Source organism: Ammospiza caudacuta, chromosome 5 (genome assembly GCF_027887145.1).
Source record: "Ammospiza caudacuta isolate bAmmCau1 chromosome 5, bAmmCau1.pri, whole genome shotgun sequence".
NCBI lineage: Eukaryota > Metazoa > Chordata > Aves > Passeriformes > Passerellidae > Ammospiza > Ammospiza caudacuta.
The window spans coordinates 58,240,254-58,255,923 of NC_080597.1; the positions used below are offsets into that span (position 1 = coordinate 58,240,254).

General features: G+C 42.5%; 1 protein-coding gene across 1 annotated transcript in view; it reads left to right on the forward strand.

The window, feature by feature from the left end:
* The first annotated feature begins 10,919 nt into the window (after positions 1-10,919).
* MAPK11 (mitogen-activated protein kinase 11) overlaps positions 10,920-15,670 on the forward strand; it is a 31,578-nt gene continuing 26,827 nt past the window's right edge. The window contains exon 1 of the mRNA XM_058805710.1: positions 10,920-11,101. Within this exon, the coding sequence (XP_058661693.1) occupies positions 10,989-11,101 (113 nt within the window). The 5' untranslated portion in view covers positions 10,920-10,988. The remainder of the gene's footprint in view (positions 11,102-15,670) is intronic.

The window sequence follows — 15,670 nt, forward strand, 5'->3', positions numbered from 1 at the left end:
AGGAAGGAAGGAAGGAAGGAAGGAAGGAAGGAAGGAAGGAAGGAAGGAAGGAAGTGTCGGAAGGAAGGAAGTGTCGGAAGGAAGTGTCGGAAGGAAGGAAGGAAGTGTCGGAAGGAAGTGTCGGAAGGAAGTGTCGGAAGGAAGGAAGGAAGTGTCGGAAGAAAGGAAGGAAGTGTCGGAAGGAAGGAAGTGTCGGAAGGAAGTGTCGGAAGGAAGGAAGGAAGTGTCGGAAGGAAGTGTCAGAAGGAAGGAAGGAAGGAAGTGTCGGAAGGAAGTGTCGGAAGGAAGTGTCGGAAGGAAGTGTCGGAAGGAAGGAAGGAAGTGTCGGAAGGAAGTGTCGGAAGGAAGTGTCGGAAGGAAGTGTCGGAAGGAAGGAAGGAAGGAAGGAAGGAAGGAAGGAAGGAAGGAAGGAAGGAAGTGTCGGAAGGAAGGAAGGAAGTGTCGGAAGGAAGTGTCGGAAGGAAGTGTCGGAAGGAAGTGTCGGAAGGAAGGAAGGAAGGAAGGAAGGAAGGAAGGAAGGAAGGAAGGAAGGAAGGAAGTGTCGGAAGGAAGGAAGGAAGTGTCGGAAGGAAGTGTCGGAAGGAAGTGTCGGAAGGAAGTGTCGGAAGGAAGGAAGGAAGGAAGGAAGGAAGGAAGGAAGGAAGGAAGGAAGGAAGTGTCGGAAGGAAGTGTCGGAAGGAAGTGTCGGAAGGAAGTGTCGGAAGGAAGGAAGGAAGGAAGGAAGGAAGGAAGGAAGGAAGGAAGGAAGGAAGGAAGGAAGGAAATGTTCATACTAAGAGTGGGCACGAATATCTAGGAAAGAAATGTCCAGGAATAATTAGGGTAAGTTATCCTACCTCTTAAAGCAGAACTGCTGACAGCTATGCATGCATGACTATAGAAAGAAATAACTGAAAATAGCTACTCTTGAGGGAGAATACAGCCTTCTCATCTTTAATTTTTAACAAAAAATATGTTTCCTAGTCTGAACAGGTTTTCACATAGCTGTGAAGATCTGAGCTCTGGTGTTATTAAGTTTTGTAGTGCAGTTTGAGGTACAATGAGTCACTGGACAGTGAGATTGAGGTAGGGGACTGTGCCTTCACAGAGAATTTCTTGTGCTGTTTTGTGATTTAGCTTTTCCTTTGCCATTTGGTCTTTTGATGGTGGGATTTGCAATGGGAACATCATAGCATTGGGAAGGAATCTCACAGGTCAAGTCCAGGCTCCCAGTGTCATCAAATATTGTTAGAACAATAATAATTCTTGCCACAATTTGCAGTATGAATGACTTGATGGTGTCCAGTCTTAACAAATAGTTATTATTCATGGAGCGAGAGTCCTGACAGTTAGAAATGAGTCTGGAATCCTCAAATGGAAATGAAGAAGCCAGCTGAATTAAACTAAAAAGACCTAAATGTGATGACATTGCAGCTATTGCAGTGTGAGAAAATCACTTATCTAGGAGGCAAATAGTTTCAAGAGGCTGGATGCTTGCAAAAAATCTACTGCTTCACCTGCCTAAGGAGTGTGGGAGGTTCTAATAGCTAATGACATAATTTATTGATTTTCTGAGACTAAAGGAGCTACTCTATAGCTAGCAATTTCTGTAAGTAAGCACACAAAATAGTGCTGAGATTGAATGACTTTGCAGGATCACCTGTCCACAAAAACGCCAGTAATTGCAAAGCTCTTCTGCTGCCATAGCAGAATCAAATAGAAAGTACCTTGTTCTTCCAGTATGCAGCTAGCAATTCATCACACCAAAGCAAGGGATAGAATCTGCAGCAGGAATAACATGGACTCTTTTATGGTACAGAACCAGACGCTGAGCACCATGGTGTGTCTTGGGGCAGATATCAACAACATTCACAGGCACTGGGATCTCACTGGGTCCAGTGAGCCTCTATTTGTATAAAGACAAAACACTACCATTCCACTGAGATCCTGGTAACATGCTTTTATCTAAATTGGAGGAAAAAATAGTCTACCATAGGTGCTTTAAATGTTGCTAATCCTCATTTCAAAATAGATGTTAGTGCAGGATGCACAAATTGAGGCAAGTCCAGACATTGATTTGGGCCTCAAAATACCTTAATGATTGCTGAGTCATGGAGAGAGACCTGCTAAAACTGTCAGGTAGGTGCAACAGCATCACACAAAAAACCAAGATACAGATCAGGCAGAAGGAGTAAATGGACACTCTGTAAGGGCATCCATTAAGTTCAAGAGACAGCTGTAGAGGACTTGATTTTTACAGTACATAAAAACACCGCTTTCAAATGAAGCTTGAGCCAAGGTTTGCTACATCTATATTTCAAGGCAGAAAAAGTTATGAAAACAAATAAAAGAGGAAAAGTTACAGAAAACCTGGTGCTTCTAAAGCCCCCACTGGGAAAAGCATTCTACAGAGCTTTCTAGAAGAATTACCTAAAATTGATACAATATTTGCTAAACCTCTATGTTATGGAATGGAGGGATAAAGACAGGGAGAGAGAGAATTGGTTTCAACTGCCATGCTTCCAGTCATTCCGAGATTTTAAAGAAAATATAAGCTCTACCTCTAAGCAAATAATGCTGGACAATGCAGTTGGCTGATGTCTTTTTAGAAGGAAATTAGAATATATTGTAATAGACAAAAATGAAAAATATGAAAAAGAGGCTTCATACAAACTCATCCACTATTCCACTCTACTGCAAAAAATAGGTAGAGCACTAGATACAGAAGTATTTCATCTAACTGGAGTAAGATGAAACAGTTACTGTGTTAGTAATAAAAGCTGGCTTCACACTCATCTCAATAATTTCAAGAACACCTGTAGCATAAAAATCATCATCTGTAAACTCCAATTAAGGACATACTTGCCTTATTTCTCAAGGTATACTCAGTCTACTTCCACCTCAAATGAGACTGAAGATAAGTAGTGTTAAGAAACTTTAGCTTACCAAGGTATTTTGCTGTAAAACAGGCTGGTCTTTAGAACAAATGTGCTGCCTTTGCCAGCAAAGAATTCTTTCATCGGTTCTCTTTAGTGTTAAAAACCACTATAGAAAAAACATTAGCTTGGTATGCATGAAAAATTTATATTGAAGAGCCCCCAAATGCACACTGGGAATGAAAAGGTTTCACCACAGGTCACTGTCCTGTCACTTAAATGTTCACCAAATAAGGCAGTGGACATGACCTTTGCTTTTGAAAGCCCAGTTATGCCATTCATGTCTGAGAGTCTCAGTCGATAAAAAATCTCAGCCTATTTATTATTTTACCATTTGAAGCAGGAGATAATAGTAAGCAAGCAGCAAACAGGACAGTTTGTGTTTTACTACAGGATGAGTAAAACACCAAGGAAATTTGAAATAATTAATTTCTCTTTAAACAACAGACTCTAGTACAAAAAAGGATTAGTTTGTAACTCCCTGGTGGCCACAGAGAACTGTCACGTAGTATTTTTCATAAAATACTCAACTCCACAGGAGGAGCTGTTACAGTTTCTGCTTGGCCTTCTCCTCAGAATCATACTAACAAGAGGTGAGCCTATCTTAGTACAGGAAACAAAAAGAGCTCAGAGAACTTAATGCTGCCACAGACACACTTGATGTCTAGAAATACACTGGAGGAATGTGAAACACCAAAGAAAGACCAGAGATCAGCACTTGCATAATCACAAATATGCATTGGTAGCCTATAACCTAATATAAATTTTCTGATAAGGCCAGTGAAAGTACTTATTAATTGGCACTCAGTCAGTTTGTGATGGCAAATGTAACACCTGTAATTCAGTGACTGGAAATCGCTTCCAGTCTGATATTATTCATCAGTGTAGCAGCCTTCCCTTGAAAACTCTTTTCAGCACAATTCCCTTCCCCTTTTTTTGTGGTCATATGCTTGTTGCAGTCAGGATTTGTCTCACTTATTCCTTGCAACTACTGATAACCCCACTCCTTTCTAGGGCCTCTGACTCAGTATTCCCTTTGTTAAGTTCAAGTTTATAGAAGGGATATTAACAGGCTTAAATCTGTAGGTTCAAGTCCCTCAATTAATAATTCCTCAAAAACAGTTTATGTTTGCCATTGCTTTTATTCATTGATCTGTGTAATTCAAGTACAATAATACAAAACAGGTAAACTGAGGCAACACCTGATCTTTATTTCTGAAATTATTAGTAGATGTATATCATACATCTACACAGTTCTACATACAAAGGTTTATGGCTTAATTTTTTTTTAAGATGGCCATACATATATAAGACAGTTGTTAAACTGTGGGCACAGCTTTTGTAGTTCAGTTTATAAAAATTCTTGTAAGTACAAGAAAATCTAAGGAGTAATAAGCTGCTCTTTCACAGCATAGAGACTGTGTAGGTTCATTAATAAAACTGTAGTTAGATTTCAGTAGATGCAGGATCTATATAACTTGAAAAAGCCAATGTGTATCAAATTCATCCTGAATTATGATGAAACTGTGAAAAAAAATGTCTTCTTTTATGGATAGCAGCTCCCAAATAGAATGTGGATCACATCTTTTATCCAAATGATTGTTTGAAATGATTTTTAAAACATCACATTATTGTACTACCATCCTGCCATAATAATAATAGCAGAAAGTTTGATCCAGATATTTAGCAAGCAAGGTATGTTTTGGGTCCAAATGTGCCCAATAGCAGCCTGCCAAGCCACACAACTGCATTTCCCTGGCTTTATCAAGCCCTTGTGAAGCCTCAGTAGAGGGCATGCCGCCATCAGGTCCATTATTGTCCACCCTGCTCAACATCTGCAGTGTCATTTGTCACGCCACAGTCACATTGCAACCATTCTTTGAAGCCTTACTGACACATTTACTTTGAGGAACCAAAAGTCTTCTCAGCAGAGTCCAAAGACAGGTTATTAAGTAAAAACCAAGAAGGTGACATTGTAATATCAGCGAGAAATAAAATGTGATTAAAGTAGAAATCCCACTTTTCACCTTTGTGGAATAGCCCACTGTGCACTGGAGTCATGCTAATGGACAAAAAAACCCCTGCAGATAGATTAGACAGGATTATATACAATAGAACAAGTGAACTTGTACCATTTTTCTCAAGCTGTCTGAGTTGTATCCTCACAATATCTCAAAAAATGACTGAAAAACACAACTATGAAGAAGGATGCAGTATTTTCAGTATGACAAGGTTGAATGTAACTGCTTTATGGGAAATGAACAGCACCAGATTGGAGTGCAAAATTCTGCAGATGAGTAGCAGATGGCAAATGAAGGCATGTGAATACATGCACCTCATACTAAGTCAGGCTAATTTACTAGAAATTTGTGTTCTGCTTTTACAAGTTTGCATTGGTATCAATTTTCTGTAAGTGTTCATTAAGAGTTAAAGCTGAATCAGATATGGATTTCATATTGTTCTCCCTCAACTGCAAATATTTGCATATTTTTAAAGCACTGTAATAGAGTTTACCATGTTCCAAAGCTCACAGGCATCAGGCAGAGCAGCCCTATGGGTGTGGGTGCAAGTTTGTACACATCTACAACCCCATGGCATTTAGAAGTCCTGTAAGTAACAACTTTTCTTCATATTGACTTTGCATGCAGAATAAGCACAGTTTTAGCCAGATTGACACCTCATTAATATAATTGTTCCAATACATAATTATTTTTGGATTGTGATAAGAGGAATTCATGATTTGCAATGCACAGCCATTTTAAAGAACCCATGGTGTTCTTTGTAGCCAAAAGAAACAACACAGTAGTCAGTTAAACAGTTTTCCTTGAGTGTGATTTCTTAATGTGCATCAGAAAAGCACAGAGCTTGGTGTATGTGGGCTCTTACATCTGCATCTGCTTTCATCTTTAGAGTACCTTCAGTCACTGTGAAAAAATTTACAGCTGATGTATATTCAGGACAGAAGCCCAAATTAATGCATTTGGAACAATGTGTTCTTGCTCCCATTCTCATAATGAAATTTGATTTGAATAGGAGCAGTGCTGGGCTCTCTGCAGCTACTGATTATACATGTCAATATTAGACTGTGTTTGACTGAAGCTGTATTATGCATAAGAATATAGCATCATGGTGTTGTTGTGATTCAGCAGGCAACATAATTACATGGATTGCAAGAGAAAATATGGCACTGTGTATTAATGGCCCATCTCAGCCTTTCTTCATATCTGGACCTTTGTTTGCTTAATTAGGAATTATTATAAAGTTAAATCTCTATTTATTTTTCTGGTGATGGCCTTGTTCTGAATGTACATGCACCTAGAAGCCTTTGTTGACATGACTGAGCAGGATATTGTATTTTATTTTATTTACTTTGGGGACTTCTGACACCAATTGCCAGCATGCTTGCAGTTCCAATCACATTGAGACATCTAATAGCAACATGATCTTAGAATAACAGCCATGTGTTGCTCCTGCATGTAGGAAAAACACTGCCACCCTGTTCTGGTAGACTCCAGGAGGCCAAGATACACTCCTCTGTAATTTTAGGTAAAGGACACTGATTTTTTTTTTTTTGTCAGAATTACATTTTTAACAGGATATTAGAAAATATTTCCCACCCTGCATCCACAGCAGTATGATAGGAATACGTGAAAAAATTTTATCAATGTCTGCAAACAATAGGCTTAGCTAGTAAAGTGTTATTACTATCTCAGGTAGCATCAGTCTTATATATTTATACTTAAAATAAGGAAACAATCCTAGTCTCAGGTCATAAACGTGGAAAGCTGTCACAGAGATATCTAGTGGCCATCCTAATTCCACAGAGAAAGAATGTGGAAAAAAAGGAAACAAAGCCTGAGCTCTGAACTCAAGCCATATTAGAATCTCTCTTCTCAGAAAGAATAGAAACCTATTCTTGCCATATATATACTAGGATTTAACCCAGATTTTAAAAGTCCTCAATCAATAGCAGAATTGCTTATTTGATTTCACACCTCATTATAGGTGTGAAATGCCTTGGACTTTTACTTTTCAACTTGAGGCTAAAAATGAGTAACTAAATTTTAAGTTCTCTTTAATGCAAGACCCTTCATGTTCTCACAACATAAAAAAAAAAATGCTTTTCCAGTTTAAATATCTAAGACCTAACAGGACAAAATAGCCTCAGACTGGAGCAGGTCATCTGAACCAACCTGGGTGCTACGAAGCCTTCTTCCAAATAGGTCTTTGGCAACAGCCAGTTAATAGCAGAAATATGAGAGAGTATTTCATGGGCAAATGCAACAAGTGTCTTGTGATTCAGTCACAAAGATACATGGTCCCTGGCAAAGCAATCTCATGAAAACCAATGTGTTAGGAGTAGGTAATGATTGACTTGCTATTTACAGAGGACTTCATTTAGCCTTTCCTGCTGTCTGTACTTTGTCTTTCAGTCATTACAAACAGTGGCAGCTTTCCTATGTTATTTGTAGATGTAGTTTCAGAAATTCACAAGAACCTGCAAATAAAACCAATAAATAAAGAATAAAAATAAAGAATAAAAGTATAAAATATAATCAAAATAAATCTTTTATAAATATGTTCCATATACCCTACAACATTTTCAAAAGTGGCACAGGAAGCACCTTCACAACATTACTATGTTTAGTTTACTGTTATTAACTTCAGGTGGACATGGTGAAATCCATTAACGGACATCTCCAACTACAAAGTTAAGTACATAACAGATATAGTGACAGAACCATGGTGGTTCATCCTAAAACCTCAGTGATACTTGGTAGATTTTTAGTTAGGGCTATCCTATATTCATAGCAATTGTGTTGAGAACAGTCTGAACTCTGATATGCAAACAGTCTGTCCTATGTTTTTCAAAGTCTTTTTTAAATCAGTGCTGAGTTTACAGTAATATGGTTGTTTTCCACCAGGAAATTATATGTTTTCAGTACTAAGGTGGCATTTTCTTTCTTTTTCATGTTTATTATTAGTATGAAAATTGCAATCTTTGAACTCCATTATATATTAAATTTGAGATTTCTAAACTGAGTACAAAAACAGAACTAGAGAAAGAATAAATGAGAATTGAAAGGAACCTGGAGGAGGGTAACAAAGACGTGCAAGCTTTCTGTGATATATCAAACAAAAAAAGGAGGGAAAATAATCAAATACACTGAGTTGGAAGGGATCCATTAGGATCATCAAGTCCAACTCAAAAAAATAGGAATGAGGAACAACTGGAAATTAGCAACTCATAACTGGCTAAAACAATAAATTCCTTTGTTTTCACTGAAGTTTATTCTAATGAGACTAATGTGGGGTTTGACCATGCAGTGGGAGAAGAGTCACAACAGCAAGTTAGTGCTCTGCCAGCAAGTTTGCTTCCTTTGGTACCGGCTAGATGTGCTGTGTGTCTGAGGGACGGCATCCCACCCTTCCTGGGGGCACAGCCTCCTCATCCCTGAATGCAGGGCTGCCTCACCAGCCAGGAGGCTCACCCAGGTGATCCCACCCCACAAGCTGCCTGTGTGTCCCAGACTGTCCCACTGCAGCACACAGGGTCCCCTCCCAGCGCTGTGCCCTGTGTGATGGGCAGTGAGTCCCTGCCACTGCCCTCCGGCCACCAGCATTGACCTGGTGAGGAACTGTCACACAGGATGCTCTCAGGGCAAGGTGGGGAGGGCTGTGCAGTGTCCACAGCTCTTTCATGGGCTCTCCCTGTCCGTGGGAGTCCCAACACAGCTTCAGGTTCAGTTTTATGCAACAGTATTCCAAAGAAGGCAATGTATGTACAGGTACAGCAGAAGCTGTGACCTTATCTTTTCTTCGTGCCATCACACCTCCTGTAAAACTGCAGCTAAAAGAGAAGAATCCAGCTGACAAGGGAGCTGTCTCTGCCTCTTTCTCTTCCTTCACAGAGATGGCAAAGATGGATGAGCTGATTCTGCCATGGGAAAGGCAGCTGTGAGGGCTTGCTTTATGGGAGGCTTCTGGAGGCCTAGAACCTACCTAGCTCTGAGACAACTCAAATACATGTCCTTGCATCTTGATGTTTTCCATTATCTCCTTCATTACACACAGTAGCAGACCATATCCGTAGTATCCAATAAAACAAGGATATCAAGCACAGTCTTGGAGTCATAATTGCAACACAAATAACTCACAGGAACTCAGAGAAGACAGAAAATTGAGACCAACTGTAAATATTTACCAATATTAACTAGTAATGTGAAAAATGAACTCCTGTGGAAATTGCATGATTAAAAGCTTGGGGAGACATGGACAGACACAACTTCCAAAAATCATGGCTGCATTTAGAAAGAAATAATTTAATACACCAAAACACCTCTAGAGACAAAGTACAATAAAAGTTAGCAAGTAGGAGTATTTGTTCCATTTTAGCAATGGTAAACATTTGGGGCCACTTACTTTAGGGGTAAATAAGATGGGGGATGGCAGTGACAGAAATATTTCTTCTTGGCTTGCTGTAGTGTCACTGCACTCTTACTCCGGTTTTAAAACTCCATACAGTGGTGCTGAGAAAAATAAAATAAATTAATGTATTGTTGGATTTTTTTACACTTTTCACTTCCTTCATGCACTATGCCCTCAGCAGAGAAATTCAAGTGGGACCAGGGAGCAGTCTGGAGAGAACTGGAGAGGTCTGCTGCACTGAAGAAAGGTAGAAGTGAGAACTAGACTATTGCTTTAGGAGCACTTAGTAGTCTTTGAGTGGATGGCTGTAGATAAATGGCTATAGTAGTACCACTCGTGTATTTTTTATTTGAAATGCACCCAGCAAATGCCAAGTTGCTGGTGCTGTTCACTTGAAAGTCCTAGTATGGAAGTCCTGTCATGCAACATGGGCTGAGGTTTCAGAGCTAGTGTTTGGAGCATCTGTAACACCTGTTTTGTGTCCCATCATGCTCACAACTATTCAAGCATACGTGTTCTCTACACTCACATTATGTCCTAGCACAAACTGAGCAGCTATTTGCCAAAGCAAACAGCAATCCATGGTACAGGAGGGTTCTGAAATGCAAGGATTTATATTCCACAGTGATTAAAAGGCAGGTGTAAAGCAATCCCAGTACACTGAATCTATGCAAACAGGCTATGTACAAGTTACTTACAGGTGCTCAAAGAAGTGTAAGAAGCCATGGAAGGAAACAATACATAAAGAAATATACTGGTAACATTGCAGTAGTGCTGTCATGATTTCAGACGTCATTGAGATATCGTATAAGGTACATTTTGGAGAAAAGAAAACGTGCAGTAAAGTCAGAGAACCTTTAACTGCTGCATGAATTTTGGACTTTTAAAGTTTTCAAGATTATCTATTGTCTTGAGGGCTCAAGTCTTCATTGATGAAAAGGAAGAGGACTCAGATGATTGCATGCGGGAATCAATGCGGTAAGGGGAAATTTTAGGCACCAGAGGACTCCGAGAAAACCCCCGACCTGCTCGGGGCTCCATCAGTGAGCGGGGCCCGCACTGGCCCCGCAGAGGATCCCCCGGCGCAGGGTCAGCGCCGCAGTGGCTGCAGCTCGAGCTGGGGAAGGGGAGAGCCTGGCGGGCCCAGAGGGAACTTCAGGTGGCCGTGGCAAAGTAAGAAAGGTGTCAGCAAGGCTTCAGAAAGCCTGAGAGACACCAGGCGAAGGGCGGGATAACCGGGTCTGCCGTCCCCACCGTCCCCGCGGGGAGCAGAGCGACGGCGCGGGCCCTTCCCGCACATTCGGGCAGGGGCGGCCGATGCGGCGAGGCCCCGCTCCGGTCCGTCACCGCCCCGGCTGCGATGCTCCGGGGCGGGATCGGCGCTTCGCCACTCCCCGCAAGCCCCCGGGTGGCCCCGCGGAAAGACACCGGGTGCCGCCCCGGGGATCCTGGGCTCCTTCGTCAAGACTCCCCTCGTCCCCACCCGGGCTCCCCCGGCCCCGGCCGCTGCCCCCACCCCTTCGGCCTCCGCCTTCCCCTCCCCTTCCCCTCCCGGTCCCTCCTCCCCGCCGGCGCCGACCGTAAAGCCTCGACTGAGGGGCGGCTGCCGCTGCTGCTGCCGCTGCTGCCGGCGGCTCCGGGAAAATGTCCGAGCGCGGCGGCTTCTACCGGCAGGAGCTGAACAAGACGGTGTGGGAGGTGCCCCAGCGCTACCAGAACCTCACCCCCGTCGGCTCCGGCGCCTACGGTTCCGTCTGGTAGGTGCGGCGCGGCGGCAGAGGGGCCGGGAGCCGGCAGGTGCAGCCGGCGGGCGGCGGGGACGGACAATGCGGGGCAGGCGGGAGCCGCCGCGCCGGGGGTCGTGTGCGGGAGCGGAGGGGCCGGCGGCGGCGGCGGGGCGGGGGCGTGTCCGCCAGGCACCGGGGTGAGGGGAGCTCCCGCCCCGCTGCCCCGGCCGGCGGCCCCGCGGGGCCGGGCAAGCCGCGCCGTCACCCGGGCAACCGCGCCCGCCGCTCCCCGGGGCAGCCCTGCCCGCCCTCCCGCCGCCGCTAACGCGGGGCAGCCCTGCCCGCCCTCCCGCCGCTGCCCCGGGGCCGCCCCCCGGGCTCCGGGCTGCCCCTGGGCTGCCCCCGGTCCGGCAGCACCGAGTGACCGCCCGCCGCGGGGCCGCTGCGGCCGGTGCTGCTCCCGCCTCCGGAGGGAGAATTGCCCCGAAGCCCGGAATCCTGCACAGTCATGGCGGTTCCGAGCGGGAGGACGGGCAGGCGGCGGGGCTGGGCAAGGGGTCCCCGAGCGGGGTCCGCCCCGGCCGGCACGGCTCCCGGCGGCGCGGCCCTTCCCGCCGGGGCTGTACCGGGACACACGCAAGGCCGGGGCAGCCGCGGCGGGCGCAGCGCTCTGTCCGCCGAGACAATGGGAGCTGCCCCCGGAGCCGGGCAGGCTGAGGGAGAGCACGGGATGCTCACCCCGGGCTTTCCGGGGATCCTAAATTAGGACAGATTGCTGCCCAAGGGCTGCGGCGTCTTAAGGAATTGGAAGGGTTTGCCACATGTTGTCATAAAACGTTTCTCTTTCTTTGGTAACTCCTACGTCAGGCTTGCACTCCCGGGAACTCCCAGTGCAGGCTGGACTTTACTTTAGTATTTGATGCACATTTTACTACGCTTATAAAAGCTTTGAATCAATTTATGGAAATAATAATGGCGATTAAAGGGTTTTTGAGAAAGAATCGTGTTTCTTTTGTAAGCTGGGTGAGTGGAAATATGTAAAACAATAATAAATAATCCATGGCCCTTTACATGCAAGTGCTACTTTAAATAAAAGTTTTTTTTTTTAATTTTCTTTAGAACTTTGGTTTTTTGCTGTGCTCTAAACTCATGCAGTAGTTCTCACTTTTTCTCAGATACCAGAGAACAGTTTTGTATTAGTTCATTCTCTAGCTCTGTGAAATGTCCAAGTTTGCACATAAACTCAGAGTATGCATTTTCAAAAAACCTCCAACTATCAGCAGAAACACTCAGAACTGGTGTGAAGTGTCTTTGAATTCTTCTCTTTTTTTATTATTTCTAATTTATGCTTGCAGCAGGGAGGTCTAGGCCAATACCATGTGAGTGTCATTGTAGTTAGCATGTGCTAACTGCTCCAAGCAGATGCTGGGAATAGTTCCACAACGACTTAATTTATTTACACAATAAAATTTTTAGTTTGTGATAGGAAAGAGGAGAAAGTAAACTAAGAGCTGGATGGATATGCAGTAGCAGAGTAACTACTTTTGTGTTCCAATTGAAACTGCATTTCTGGTTACTTTCCCTATTTATGCTGACATAGTTTTGAGGGAAAGACCTACTTTACTGAATTTTATAATGAGATGTCAAGAGTTTTGAGCAATTGAAAAGGAAGTGAAAACATGTCGTGGTTCACTTGCAGCACAGCTGGTGCTTTGGTTTTTGAAACTGCACAGCCAAGGAAATCCTAGTAATTTTTATCAATTGCAAAGCCTAGGAAATGAAGATGTAAAATGGAAACTGGAACATGCTATGAGAAAGATTTACTCTAAAATAGACATTTAAAAATAGAATATAGCAATAAAACTTTGCTCTATATTAATAGCCTTGTTAACATCAATGAAGTATAAACCCAAATAGAAGCTTGCATGTGAGGAAGAGGTATGCATCTCTTTGAGAAAAGCCTTCTATTTTTAGAGTCTATTGAAATTGATTTTTTTTTCTGTGTGCATGTGCTTTACCCAGGAGACCTACAAGATGCAACCATTCCCTTGAGTAATATGCTATATTGCTTCTGTGAATAGTTGTACTCCTATTCAGTAAAATACCTAAAAACATATTCAAGTCTTACAGAAACTACTAGAATTAAACAAATTCTTAAGTGCTTTGATGAATAGCAGCCAAGGTCCTGAACTCCAAATGCTGGCTTTGAAATGAGAAGAGAGTTGTTGTAACAAATTTTTTCTACCTCAGTGAAACTCTTCTCTAGGCCTACCCTTTTCTTTTTTAACAGTAAATTATTTGTCATAGCCCACAGACTTGGGTAACTGAATTGATAACTGATAATAAGAGACATATTGTCTCTTATTTTTGACATAATGCTTGCATTTAAGCATCTTTTGCTGGCAGCTCAAAACCAATAGAGCAGTTTGTGTCAGGAGGCTGTGTTTTGGCCCAATTTATTGACATTTCAGGTGTCCAGTAGAATTTGTGTTTGAGTTTGCTGCAGATGCATCAAATATGCTATGGAGATAGATACTAGTGGGTTTAAAACAGATTCACTTTTAGAGGTATAGCTGTACCAAGCACATTGCTTTCCCATTTGGGTTTTTTTTTTTGTTTTTATTTAGATGTGGAATAGGTAGAAACCCCAAATCTTCCCTTGTATAAAAAGCTCTAGTGCTTTTGTCACTTTTTTAATGACATATCACAAAGAACATTTGGTTTTGGAAATCTTCCAAACTCAGCTGCACTGCAAAGCAGAGTTGCACCTTAGCATCTATGTGAATTACAGAGAGAGCTGTGAGGTCTTTCTCTCAAGTAGTTAATCCTTGAAGTACTTTTTATGTTACTCTTGTACCTTAGCTTTGTGCAAGGCTTTCTTTTGCCTGTACTTTTTCCTGTGGCCATTCAAGCTCCTGTGTGTTCTGTCATTTGCTGCTGTCAGATCTGATTTTTTAAGTTTAGGAAAAAAAGTTTAAAGCCAGGGGGTGAGGGATGGGAGTGTATAGTTTAATTACAAGTAAAGTTATCATTGACATTTTCAACAGTATGTTTTGCTTAATTCCTTTTTTTTCTAGGGGTTGGGTTTTATTGGCAAGTATCAAATTTACATGCACAACTGGTGTGGTTTGGGATTGTTTTCTTTTTTGCTATAGCTTTGCTTATCAAGGCGAGGGTTTTTTATTATTAGACTATTATTTTAACTCTTTCTCAAGCTAAAATTTGGTTAAATTTAAAGTTTTCTTCAAAAAATGCATTTTTGGTGCCCAACCTTTATAGTTGGATTGCCTCTCACAGAAGTCAAAGAGCTGGTTCACTCTTAAGGGACCGGCACCAGACCTGCTAATTGAGAGTTTTGCAGCCTTTAAGTTATATTAAGCCATTTAGATAGGAAGCAAGATACCTTACTTTGACAAGGTAGTCTTAATCTACAATCCTTTCTTTTCAGTTCTAGAGAAAAGTGACTATGTCTCAGGTCAAATTGAGTTTTAAATTCTTGTTCCTTATGGTTCTGCTTTTTAAAATAAGAATTCTGGTTCTGTTTGAGTCTTCCAACTGTCCCAGTGCTGTTGCTTATAAATGGGACCTTTAGCCTGGAGCATCTGTGCTTTCCAGCTGTGTTGCCCTGGTGGTTCCACTGTGGTTTGATGCCTGGCCACCTTTTCCTCTGGGAGGTGGCATTGCTGCGTGCTTGAGAAAGAGCTTCATCTTTTTAAAAGACTTCTTGTTATTATACCACAAATTATGAAACATGTATAGATTTTGGGTTTCCTGTTCTTTGGATCTTTTTTAAGCCTGTATGCCTCTTTTTTATACCAGCTTTTGTAAACTGCCTTCTAACCTATTTAGTCCTATTTTTGCCTGGGAGGGATTGACAGCATTCTGCAGGATGCTCTCTGATCTCTCCAACAGGTTGTTTGCCATTAGCATATTGCAGGCTCTGTGTTCTGCCTCCTTTGGAAAGAACAGACCTTGCAAGATGAACCAAACTCAGTCCAGAGTTTCTTCACAACCATAGACTCCTGCACTGTTTTCTCAGAGTCTGTTGCCATCAGTAGTACTTACATTCAGTCTCTTTTGATTTTGAGACTATGCAATGCCTAGCACCATCTCAGGTGACCTAACAGATGTTTAAGTTGAGGTCTGCTAAGTCAAAGTGTAGTGGCACAGGCCTCAGTTCAAAAAAAGCAGGAAAGCAAAGTTGTTTACAACACTTCCAGCATCCCTCTATCCTGTTCCCTTTAAGCACATGCTTAAGATTCATTAAGTTTATGTCCTGGCTAATTTTGGGTAAGAATGGGAGAAGGTGTTTAAGCTACAGTTTTGCTTTGAGGAAGTACAAGTGGAAAAATAGAAGCAGAACATTGTGATCTTGAAGTTTAACCCCTTCTTTCCTGCCATTCACCCCATTCTGTGCCTCTGGTACTCGCAGATGTTTTGAGGGCATTAGCTTGCAATACTGGAACATAACACTGCTGATACCATCCTTTTCACGTTGAGGAACTCTAAGAAGATGCTAAGACAACTCAGTATCATGTAAAGGTTTTAAAAGCTGCTGTAAATTGAATCTAGCAGACAAAAAGAAAAATTCCTTCATCC